The sequence below is a fragment of the Leptonychotes weddellii genome, chromosome 10 (assembly GCF_054177405.1).
Source record: "Leptonychotes weddellii isolate Sample4059 chromosome 10, ASM5417740v2, whole genome shotgun sequence".
Lineage (NCBI taxonomy): Eukaryota > Metazoa > Chordata > Mammalia > Carnivora > Phocidae > Leptonychotes > Leptonychotes weddellii.
The window spans coordinates 12785071-12797827 of record NC_138378.1 but is presented as its reverse complement, the minus strand read 5'-3'; the positions used below and the strand labels follow the sequence as shown (position 1 = coordinate 12797827).

Below are 12757 nucleotides of genomic sequence, written 5' to 3'. Positions count from 1 at the left end.
TTTATTGTAAATGTTAAAAGGGAAAGGTAGGGGCGCCTGGGTGGCTCAGGTGGTTAAGTGTCTGCCTTCAGCTCAGGTCATGATCCCAAGGTCCAGGATTGAGCCCCTCATTAGGCTCCCTGCTCAGCAGGGAGCCTGCTTCTCCCTCTGCCTTTGCCGCTCCCCCTGGCTCATGCGCTCTCTCTCTCTCTCTCTCTCTCACTCTCTCTCTCAAATAAATAAATAAAATCTTAAAAAAAAAAAAGGGAAAGGTAATTGCTGTTGGAATGGAAAAATATAGAAGAACACTAAAATCTAAAAGAAAAAAGATAATGGCCATGTTATCAAGCCAGCAAAAACAAGAAAAAGGAAATAATAGAGTAAAATAAAGAGTAAGGTTGACTTAAAATGGAAGGAATAAAGTATATCCATTTCTACACTATCTCAAATGGTTCTGCGGGTATAAATGCCAACTCGGACCCTGTGCTGGTGGTTTTTTAAAATACTGGCATCTCCCCCTTTCCCAGCATACTGTTATCTGTCATGGTCTTACAGGGTCCTTCTAGGGCTCCAGCTTCTCCTTCAATCGATGTGTTTGGAACCCTAACACTGGCTCGCGTCTGGAAGCTGAGTGAGGGATTGTGACTTTGAAAGGGATGATAAACCACCTGATCAGGAAAGTTAAGTCGTGGAAAATGATGTGTCTTCGTAAGGGCCACACATTTCTATGTACAAGATGTTTAGGAAAAGACTAGAAGGAAATACAGTGGCCTGTTGGCCATTCTTACCTCTCAGTGGTGGTAGTGTGGGCCATTTTAATCTTCTTTGTATTTGTCTGTATTTTCCACATTTTCATACCATAGCAGATGTACTCTGTCACGCCAGAGATTACATGTGTGTAGGTGTGTTTTCTCTCCTCTGGAGAGAGGTTCCAGAAAATCGTCTTGGCTCAGTGCAAGTTGTTGTCAGCTCCCCGCTCTCCAAAGAGAGGGTGTGTGTGGTTACCTGCCATCACTGGAGAAGGCTTCCCAGAAAGACTCCTTTTGAATTATGCAAGAGGGCTCCTCCCAGAGGCGTGGGAAAGGGGCCCCATCGCCAAGGGCAAAGGGATTTTAATCAGCCCCTTAGTCGTCAAGCCAGTAGTATGTCTCCTAGGTATTTTATCCAAGAGCGATGAAGACCCATGTCCATACAAAGACTTGCACATTAATACTCACAGCAGCTTTATTCACGGGCACGTCAGACTGGACACAAACCAAATATCCATGGACAAGTGAATGAATGAACAAATTTTGGTACAATGGAATAGTACTCAGCAGTAAAAAGGAATGGACCGCTAACAGACCCAACAACATGGATGCATCTCAAAATAATGAGGCTGCGTGAAACAAGCAAAAAAGAAAGAGTACAGACCGTTGGACGCCATTTATAGAACGCTCTGAAGAACGCAAACATATCTGCAGTGACACAAAGCGGGTCAGTGGTTGTTGGGGGGGATGGGCTGGCGGGACATAAAGGGAGGGAATGGGATGGTGCACGCGGAAACTTTTGGGAATGAGTGTAAGGGAACACTGGGATTTAAATTTCCCTTGGGGGAGTGCATTCTGGGCAGGAACAAGATCTGCAGTTAGGAGCTGTTGAGGTCAGACAATATCACAGCATACCCCAAGTTCCAGGGGAAAAGACTGTTCTAACTTCAGATGTGGGGCAATGCTGGGGTGTTCGCTTGATTCATCTCCCCTTATTGCAGTGTTTCTCAACCTGTATTCTTTAGGTTACAGCCCCCTCCCCCCGGACAGCCTTTTTAGCTATTTTCTTCCCTAATTGTCCCCCTCCTCATGAAATTTTAATACCATACATATACTGTACACCTGTTTATATACTATGGTCCTTTGAAGGCCACAAACCATTGCAATATCTAGGATTTGGGGTGGGACCCAAGAACCAATTTTCACCCCGTTGGGGCAGTATTGCTCCCGTTGAGAACGCATGCCTATCCCAGTATGAAAATAATTAAAGTGGGCAAGGAAAAGGAGGTATTACAATTAAAATGATCGATTTGATTCTTTGACAGAAACATAGTGACACACACGGCTGTGAAAAGTGTTTCCTCAGCACTGTGTATTAAGGTGGACTTAACGAAAATGGGTGGCTGAAATGCCTAGGCAGGATTCGCGAGGCAGCAAGCTTTCAGAGAGGTGGCGGTCTTTCGCGTGCGACTAGAGCCCTCTGCTGGCCATTTCGGGAACATCGCCCAGTAAATTAACGTAGCCCATTCACTCGCCTGCTATTTTTCCAGTATCCGTAAGGTGTCGCTGTTGAGCTCCAGGCTGGGGGTTGAGGTTTAGTAAGGTTTAATGACAGAGTCAGAACCACACAGTAGTAAGGCGGCAAAACTAGAGTTAAAAGTCAGGTTTGTCCGAATCCAAAGCCCATACTCTCCTCCTCTGGAGGTCGAGGTTCATTTCTCCATCTATACCTGGCTAATTGCTGCAGCATCATTTGTCCAAAAGTCTACTCTTCCTCCATTGCTTTTGCACGTTTGTAAAAAATCCGTTGGCCACATTTGTATGGGTCTATTTCTGGGTTCTCCATTCTCACGCATTGTTCCATTGATCTATGTGTCTTTCCATTCACCAATACCACACAGACTCGATTATCGTAGCTTTATCATAAATCTCCAGTAGACTGAGCCTTCCATTTTATTCTTTTCCAAAATTGTTTTAGCTATTCTAGTTCCTTTCTCTTCCCTATAAACTTTAGAATAATCTTGCCTATATCTACCCACAAAACAAAACTCCTGCTGGCATCTTGATAGAAACTTTTTTATTATTATTATTATTTTTAAAGATTTTATTTATTTGGCAGAGAGAGAGAGAGCGCACAAGCAGGGGGATAGGGCTCGATCCCAGGATCCTGGGATCAATATCTGCGCTGAAGGCAGATGCCCAGCCCTCGGAGCCACCCACGTGCCCCTTGATAGAAACTGCTTTAAACCTATGTATCAGAATGGGGAGAATTGACATATTTTACAATCCACGAACAAGGTATGTTTATTCATTTCTTTGGATCATCTTTTTTTTAATTTTAAAGATAGTTATTTGTTTGACAGAGAGAGAGGGAGGGAGGGAGGGAGCACCAGCACAAGCAGGGGGAGCGGCAGAGGGAGAGGGAGAAGCAGGCTCCTCGCCAAGCAGGGAGCCCAATGATACTTAACCAACTGAGCCACCTAGGCACCCCTAGATTATCTTTGATTAGCATTACATAGCTTTCAGCATACAAGTTCTGCAAAAGTTTTGTTCGATTTACATCTAACCATAGGCTTTTTGGGGAGCAATTTAAAATGGTATTGTATTTTAAATTTGATTTTGATTATTGAACCAGCCTTGCATCCTTGCAATAACCCCCATGGTATATAATTCTTTTCATATATTCATGTCTTTTCATATAATTAATAAATAATTCTATTTGCTAATATTTTGTTAAGGATTTGTGTGCATATAGTCAAAGGAATATTGGTCTGTATCTTTTTTTTTGTATCGTGTATTTTTTTATTTTTTGGTTCTGGTATCAGTGAATACTAGGTTCATACACTGAATTGGGAAGTGTTTTCTTCTCTTTGATTTTTGGGAAGAAAGTGTGTAGAATTCGTGTTAGTTCTTCTTTAAACATATGGTAGAATTCTCCAGTGAAATAATTTGGGCCTGGAGATTTCCTTTTGGGGAATTTTAAAATTACAAATTCAATTTAATTCTATTTCATATTGGGTGAGTTGTGGGAGTTTGTATTTTTTTTTTTTCAGAATTGGTTTATTTTTTATCTATCTAGCTAGCTATCTATTTATTTATTTATTTTGGAGCCCAATAAGAGGCTTGAATCACAACCCTGAGATCAAGACCTGAGCTGTGGTCAAGAGTTGGATGCCTAATTGACTGGGCTACCCAGGTGCCCCTCAGAATTGGTTTAACCTAGGTTGTCAAATTTATGGGTATAAAGCTGTTCAGAGCTGCCCCTGTTAATCATTTTGATGTCTGTAGGGTCTGTCATGATACTGAATTTCATTACTGATACTGTGTTCTTTCAATCTTTTAATTTGTGTTCTTTTTTTTCCTGTATCTTTCTAGAGGTTTGTCAATTTTGTTGATCTTTTTAAAGAACCAACTCTTACCTTCACTGATCTTTTTCCTATTGTTTTTCTGTTTTTAATGTCATTGGTATCTCCTCTTAGCCATATTCTTTCTTTCCTTCTGCTTGCTTTGGATTTGTTTTGTTCTTTTTCTAGATTCTTGAGTCGTGAGCTTAGATTATGTTTCTCTTTTTTTTTTTTAAGTTTTATTTATTTAAGTAATCTCTACACCCAATGCGGGGCTCTAACTCACGACCCCAAGATCAAGAGTCTCATGCTCCTCTGATGACTGAGCCAGCCAGGCGCCCCATACCGCACCGCTTAAAACCCAGACTTGGACTTCAACCATCTTTGAATTCTTCAGAGCACTCAGACCAATAAAAGGCCCTCAAGTGACCCCAGGAAACAAGTGATGAATTAAAACTGACTCCTGTCTTCTAGTCCTTGGATTTCTCGGTGTTTCTTTGGACTTTGAGGCCAAATTGAATTTCTGCAGCTTCAGGATGGCTCCTGGACACTCCCGCCTGCTGTTTTTTTCTTAGTGGCCCTGGTCTGAGTTTGCTAGAAGCCAGGTTTGAGATTCCAGGGGCCAGGAGGTGCCATCAGAGATAGATATTGGTTACTGGAGTGGAGGTCCCATCTAAAGTGACTTTGTTTGGTGCCCAGATACTGACTCCACATAAATACACCAGCTCTTGTGTGTTAGGAGGAGACCCCAGGAATAAAAACCCAACAAGGGGACACACACTGAAATTAGACTTCTTACCAAAGCTCTGGGAAGAGGCAGGAGGGCTCCAGACAGGGAGCTGGGTCAGAAGCAATTCTCGATCCTTCTGTTCTGAGCGTGCAAAATTTGCAGTATTCACCTCTGCAGAAACTGTCAGCACTGGCTGACGATGGAAGGCTTGGGGGCAGCTTTTGAAGATGTGAGCTGAGCTGAGGGGACTGGAAGGAAACAGGCTCCACCAGACAAGGACTACTACTGGGTGTCTGCAAGCTAGGTAGGAGGGTGTCATCAGGCTCAGCTGAGGACATTCAAGCTCCATGCGTTCTTTATTCTCCACACTCTTTCCAGATCAACACCTTTGGCCTCTACAGATGTGCTGATTGCTCTGTAAACTGACATACGAAGTTCAGAATGATCATACTGGAAAAACATTATAGCTGTTATGTCCTGTTTGTATCCCTCCAAAATTCACATCTTGAAATTCTAGCACCCCAGATGGGATGGTATTAGGAGGTGTGGCCTTTGAGAGGTGCTTAGGTCATGAGAGTGGGGCTCTGGTTAATGGGATTAGTGCCCTTCTAAGAGACCCCACCTCACGAGGACACGGTGCAGCAGGAAGTGAGCCCTCACCAGATACTGCCATGATCTTGGACTCCCCAGCCCCACCAGCACTGTGAGAAATGAATTTCTGTTGTTTATTAGACCCTCAATCTATGGTATTATTATAGCAGTCCAACCGGACTAAGCCAATAATATTGTCTAAATCTGCTCGTTTTAAAGATTAATAAAATCGGGTTGGAGGCAATGTCAAGATTAGAAGTCAAGTTGCCCACTCTCAGTGCCCTGTCCATCATTCCAAATAAAGTCAAAGCAAGCATCTTAAAGTTTCTTACTAGAAACGACAACCAAGGGAGCACCCTCAATCAAAAAGACACACATGCTTGAAAGCCCGTTCCCTTCTCTGCTCTTTCCAGAGCTTCCTGTGGATCCTCAAATCGAGAAAGGTTAAAAACGTTCATTGATGACAGAAAAGCGGCATAACCTGAACATATATTCATATAAATGGCTCTTTCCCTGAGATCATTTTTGATGAGAGGCTGAAGAACCTAATGTTTAAGAGCACAGTTGGGTTAAATGATATAATCACAGGACTTACCAGTAGGTAGTTATGCTTTAGCGGATGAATGTAAAAAAAAATAGAAAAGATATATATCTACATTTATAAATATCTATCAATATCTATCTGCATATCTATCCATCTATGTATCATCTTTTGCCCAATCCCTTAAATTTCTTTTTCTTTCTTTTTCTTTTTAGAGAGGGAGAGAGAGTATCTTAAGCAAGCTCCATGCCCAGTATGGAACCTGATGCGGGGTTCAATCTCACAACCTTGAGCCAAAATCAAGAGTTCAATGCTTAACTGACTGAGCCTTCCAGGTGCACCCCAATCCCTTAAATTTTAAACTTCCTTTGTCAGTTGGTTTTTATATATATATTGCAAACCACACACAGATGGGCTTTTAATTTTTTTTTTTTATTTTAAAGATTTTATTTATTTATTTGACAGAGACATAGCAAGAGAGGGAACACAAGCAGGGGGAGTGGGAGAGGGAGAAGCAGGCTTCCCACCAAGCAGGGAGCCCGATGTGGGGCTCAATCCCAGGAACCTGGGACCATGACCTGAGCTGAAGGCAGATGCTTAACGACTGAGCCACCCAGGCACCCACACAGGTGGTTTTTAAACCAACCATCAAACCACCCACTGTTTTTGATGTGTGAATTCAACTTGTTCATGTTTGTGAGAATTTTCATTATTTTTTCATTTTTATTTATATTTACTATTTAATGTACTTTGATTTTGTTTCTTTTTCATTGGCTTTACTTTTTCTATCTTGGTCAATGTTCACTTTATTATTTTTAAAAAGTTAGGATTAATTTTACTAGGGAGCAAAAGAAAAAATACAATGAAGAAAATCAAGATGGCGAGGCACAAAGATGAGTGGTGTAGACTCTTGAAAACATCATTATTGAAATTTTGGATCCAGAAAAAGAGATGAATGAAAAAAACTTAACTATGATCTTTATGCCAGAACACCACTTTTGCTAACATTCTAATGCAATGATCTTGAAGCCCGTTTCTTGAAAATTAGTCTATAAGCAGAAATAGGCATGTATGCATATATATGATATAAAATACTAAAAGCAATACCTGTATATTCATGAGTCATATGAGAAACATGCAGCTTTCTCTCTCTCTCTCTCTCTGCAAATATAAGTCCCTCTTTCCTCCACAGATGTAACTGCTATCCTAGATTTTGTTAATCATCCACTTGCTTTCCTTTGTACTTTGTACTTTGATAGCTCACATGTATATATCTACATCTACTTATACACAAAGACGTATATATTTCTAGTTAAACAACCTTTCCACAAGAACATTTTTATCCATATTCCTTAAAGTGATAAATTTCCCCTCCATTATCTTTGAACACTTGTTGAAAACTTTCACATGTTCAAAGCATTCATAAAGTTTCACTCCTATATTAATCCTCTAATTCCAATAAGCTATAACCAGTTGATGAAGACTTTCCTACATATGTTGACATCTTAGCTTTTCTGCCCTGTGATTTTGCTGATGTTCAATGAGTCTGATTTGTAGATGCAGGTTTCTGCATGCGGGCAACGTGGGTGGGAGTTTTCTTCTTGTGTGTTTTTCTTTGATGTTTGGTGAGGGCTGACCTCTGGCTGAAGGTTTTCCTACATTCATTGCATTCATAGGGTTTTTCCCCTGTGTGAATTCTCTGATGTTTTGTGAGGGCTGATTTTTCATAGAAGGTTTTCCCACATTCAGGACATTTGTAGGGTTTCTCTCCTGTATGAGTTCTCTGATGTACAACAAGGTTGGATTTCACACAGAAAGATCTCCAGCATTCATTGCATTTATAGGGTTTCTCTCCTGTGTGGGTCCTTTGATGTTGAGTAAGGTTTGATTTCACACAGAAGGTTTTCCCACATTCACTACATTGATATGGTTTCTCCCCTGTGTGAGTTCTCTGATGCACTGTGAGGGCTGATTTCTGGCAGAAGGACTTCCCACATTCATTACATTCATACGGTTTTTCTCCTGTGTGAGTTCTCTGATGTTCGGTGAGGTTGGATTTCACAAAGAAGGACTTCCCACATTCATTACACTCATAGGGTTTTTTCCCCGTGTGTGCGCTCTGATGTTGAGTAAGGTCTGTTTTCTTATGAAAGCTTTTCCCACATTTATTACAGTCATAGGCTTTCTTTCCACGGTGAGCTCTCTGATTTTGAGTGAGGTGTGACTTCTTACTTAAGGTCCTCCCACTTTCGTGACACTCAGTGGTTTTCTTCCCTGGGTGCATTCTCTGATGTCGAGCGAGTTTTAACTTCTCACAGGAGGACTTCTCACATTTACCACCTTGGAAGCTTCTCTCTCTTGTGTTAATTCTCTGATTTCGAGGGAGGTGTGACTCCTTCTTTATGGCTCTCTCACTATCATGACACCCACTAGGTTTTTCTGTTGTGTGAGTTCTCTGATGTTGAGCAAGGCATGGCTTTTCATGGAAGGACTGCCCACATTTATTACAGTCATAGATTTTTTCTCCTGCATGAGTTCTCTCACTTTGAGTGTGGTATGACTTCTGCAAGGCATCCTTACTTTCATGATACTCATCAGGTGGTGTTCCTCCTCTGTACTCTCTCTGCTGTTGAGTAAGGCTTGACTTCTTGCTAAAGGATTTCCCCAGTTTATTACAATCATAGCGTTTCTCCCCTATGTGGGCTCTCTGATATACACATGTTGACTTCATGCATGAGGGTTTCCTATTTTTCCTGGATTCATGCAGTTTCCTTTCCTTAAGGGTTCTTGGGTGAGCACTGAGCTTTAATTTTTGGGTGAAGGCTTGTCTGTATTCATTACCTTCAGAGGGTTTCTCTCCTTTGTGAGCTCTCTTACATGTAACAAAGGCAGTCTTTTTGTGAAAGGCGTTCCCACAATTATTATAGTCAAGAACTTTCTCCAAAACAGAATTCTTCTGATGTTGAATAAAGTCCTCATTATGTCTGTGGGATTTCTTCTTGTGATCATTTTCATAGGGCTTGTTCCCTGTATGAGTTTTCTCATGCATAGTATCAAGGAATCCACATCCATTGATATCATTAGACTTTTTTCTTACATGGTTTCTATTACTAATAATTAATTTTGAAACACTTTTCAAGCTTGTTCCAGATGAGTCACATTTATGGGATACTTTTCTTGAGGGCACTGGGTTTGTGGCCATATTAAATGTTTCTCCCAAGGTCTTACTTCTCTCCTTAGTCAATATTCTGTTATTGAATAAAGCTTGCCTTGAAAATTTATCTTCCTTTTCTTGGCTTCTTTCTTTCATGCTATTGGCTTTTTGGACTTCTAGAAATATGAGAAATTGACATACATTACAAATCTTCACACATTTCTTAAGAAATGGCATTGTACACAAGTGGCCTATATGGAGTTGATTCTTAGGTTCTTAGACATAGTGTTCTGGGATGAAAGAAGTCCTGAGCAAATATTTATTCTACTCCTTTGATTTGGTAACATGAAAACAAAGATAAAAACACATTATAGTAGAAAAAAAGGAGAGGAAGCTGAAAATTAACACAAGTGGCTTTGGTTTGTTACAAATATGATGTCAAGATGGATAGAGAGTTTGAAATAAGACATAAGGAATGGTGAGTTGAGTTAAAAAGGATGTCAGGAAAACAATTTATCCAAGGATGGAGAATTATCAAAGGATGGGCAAAGACAAGGGACACTGAGGAGGGAGACAAGGAAGACTGGAGGGTAATAAGGGAAGTATCAGAGCCAAGATCAGGCTGACAGCAGATCAGACTAGAACCATATCCTCTTCTCCCCCATACTTTACCACCTGCAGTGAAATCCTTACTCCACTCACCATGTTCCCAAACTCTTCCTCCTCTTTCCCATTCTGTACACCAACTCCCAATTAAACTTATGAAATTACTAATTTACTTGGGTCTCAGGGTCCAGTCCTATAGTTCATCCCCATCTCTTCATAGAGCTGTGATACGGTAAAACAATGTCCAAGAGAGTGTTAAAACATAAGAGAGAACAAGCCATGCTTGCAACAGGAACTGATTCAATTCTGTATTCTGGTTGTTGGTTCTGTCATTTGATTCCATCAGGATTAATCAACAGTTATCTGTCCTGATTGACACCCTCTACTTCTCCCTCTTTCAATCTGCTGATTTACTTTGCCAACTGATTGTGTCCTCTCACAATACTAATGTTTAATTCCACCTTTATATCATGTTTTCTTCCTCTCTGATTTCTTTTTTTCTGTGAAAACTCAAGCAGCTGGCTATCCAGTTTGGTCCAAGGACCTTTATTAATCTTTGTCTTAAAAATTTTTTAGCTATGGGTGATTATTACTATCCTCTGCTATTCTCATTTTATGCAAGAATATCAAGTGTATGCTTAAAAATATATGACTTTTCTGTAGCAGATAAAACAAATAGAAGCCAATATGCTAGCAAGTAAAATTTGATACTGGATTTTTATACCTAAGAGTTTACACTAGGTTCTTATACCTAAGTTCACAACACATGTTCAAGTGATCAGCATATTATAAGCTAAAGTATTGTTAGATGTATCAGATCAGAGTATTTAATTCTGTAAATTGGACATTTCTAGCCACATATCCACTCATGTTCTTCACTTGGTTAACATATTCTGTCCTTAGCTCTACTCAGAACCTACACATCCTTTAGGGCAATAATACTGTCCCACTGTTTTTTTGTGTTTTTTTTTTTAAGAATCTCATCACTTCAAGTTCCATTTGTGGCAAAGTTTGCAAGTAAATACTATCTGTACAATGTGTTCTGACACTTTTTTCCACAGCTCGTTTGTGTGATGTTTCCTCTCTACTTCTACTTCCCATGACCGAGCCTGATTTCTATCGCTTTTGATTGTAATCCACATTTTAATTAATTAATTAACTAATTAATTAATTTTTAAAGTAGGCTCCACGCAGGGCCTGCTCTCACGACTCTGAGATCAAGACTGGAGCTGAGATCAAGTGTCAGATGCTTGACCGACTGAGCCACCCAGGCACCCCATTCCACTTTTTATTTTAAGTTTGGGATTTCAGCTGCCTCCTACCTCTAGTGAAAATGGAGTTGACATTTTGTTTTTATTTTCCCTGTGGCCTTTGAATGATCCACAGGAAAAGAAGAGGCAACGCTGACTGAACACATCCATCTGGAATTCACTCCTTCCTTCTCAAAACGCTTTGTTCATGGGGCTTCTGGGACCCACTGTCTTCTGGTTCCCTCCCCGTGTACTGAGTGCTTCTGCTCAGTCTCACTTGCTAGAGTCATGTGCCTTCCTGATCTCCAAACCTAGTGCGTACAGGTACAGCCCTTGACCTCCCCTCTCACCTATTGTCTCACTCAGAGTAGAAGTCAGTCTTACCGGGCCCATAAAGCTTTGCTCCAGCTAACTCTCTGACATCAGCTGCTACTTTCTTTTGAACCGCTTCTGGTCCCACTGACTCCTCGCTGTTCCCTGATTACACCAAGCACACTCCCATCTCAGAGGCTTCATACCTGCTGCTCCCTCGATCTGGAAGTCTCTCAGATAACCTGTGGCTCACTCCATCCCTCCATTCAAGACTCTATTCCACTGTTCCTGCACTGTTCCTTTCCCAAACCAGCACTCCCTATCGGTCCCTATACCCTTCATCTGACTTTAATTTTTCATACTGCTGATTACTGCCAGACATATTACTTTTTGTTGTTGTTGTTAATTGCCAACTTTTTGCTAAATCTGCCAATCTGCTAATTAGATCTACTGATAGGAGTGGAGACTTTGTATCCCCTCTGCTTAGAATGTGACTGGTGCATAGCAGGTGCCTAATAAATATTTGTTGGATATAAGAATGCACCAATAACTGCATTCTTTTTTTTTTTTTCCAATAACTGCATTCTTTTTTTTTTTTTTTTTTTCCAATACTGCATTCTGACAGCATGTTTGGCACAGGAGGAAAGGTGAACAATGGCCATTACCCAACAGAGAAAAACAGAAATAAAGATCTAGGATGAGGAAAGGAGCAATCGGGTTCTACGAAAACCAAGCCAATCTCTCTATGCATAAAAGTTGAACAGAACACAAAGAGCACTTACATCTGAGAGTGTTATTTGGAGGTTTGATATCTAAGGGAGGGTGATCATCTGTCTTTAGTCACATCTAAGAGCCTCTAAAACCCTTTCAAAAATACCCTGGACTGGCCACTTGGATCCAGTTCCCACCAGTTGCCTCCTCTCCCCCCTCGGGAACTCACCTGGGTGGCTCTGACCTGGGAGCTCTCTCTTTGGTGCCCATGGCTCTTCTCCTTGCTCCAACTTGCGTATCAGCTCAGGTTTGGTGACACAGCACCCTGTTATGGGAAGTGACATGGGATTTGGCAAAGCTGCTTAAGGGTCAGGCCGTTTGAAGAATCGGAAGGGAGAAGCTTTAGAAGCTGTACAATGATGGGGCCCTCATCAAAGAAGACCTTTTCACCAGGGAGGTGAGAATGTAACAGACTTTCAAGTTCCCTAAAAAGGTCTTGGAATCCAAAATCTCAAGCCTGAGACTCATTACACCCTACAGTGATTTGGTGGCTAAGACAGGAAGTGCATGCTGTGGGTAGCTGCATGGGAAGCCGTGCTTACCCAGGGACACCAGCAGCCTGTGGTTCTCCAGCATCACCTCCCTGTACAGGAGCCTCTGGGCAGGGTCCAGCAGCTGCCACTCCTTCTGGCTGAAGTCCACAGATATATCCTCGAACAACACCGAGCCCTGTAACAGTCCAATCCTGCTCACTGGGAAGTGCTCAAGACCAGATGGCATGGGAAATCCA

At 41.3% G+C, this 12757-nt stretch overlaps 1 protein-coding gene across 1 annotated transcript; it reads right to left on the bottom strand.

Annotated features, from left to right (window-relative positions):
• Nucleotides 1-6373: 6373 nt before the first annotated feature.
• Nucleotides 6374-9301, bottom strand: LOC145723786 (uncharacterized). Its single transcript, XM_081832644.1, has one exon. It carries the CDS (start codon nt 9242-9244, stop codon nt 7472-7474), a length of 1773 nt encoding a protein of 590 aa, XP_081688770.1. The 5' UTR covers nt 9245-9301; the 3' UTR covers nt 6374-7471.
• Between the last annotated feature and the right edge of the window lie 3456 nt (nt 9302-12757).

Bases quoted from the DNA above. Each gene is read 5' to 3' on its own strand.
- LOC145723786 (XM_081832644.1), bottom strand. From the start codon at position 9,244: ATGAAAGAAAGAAGCCAAGAAAAGGAAGATAAATTTTCAAGGCAAGCT.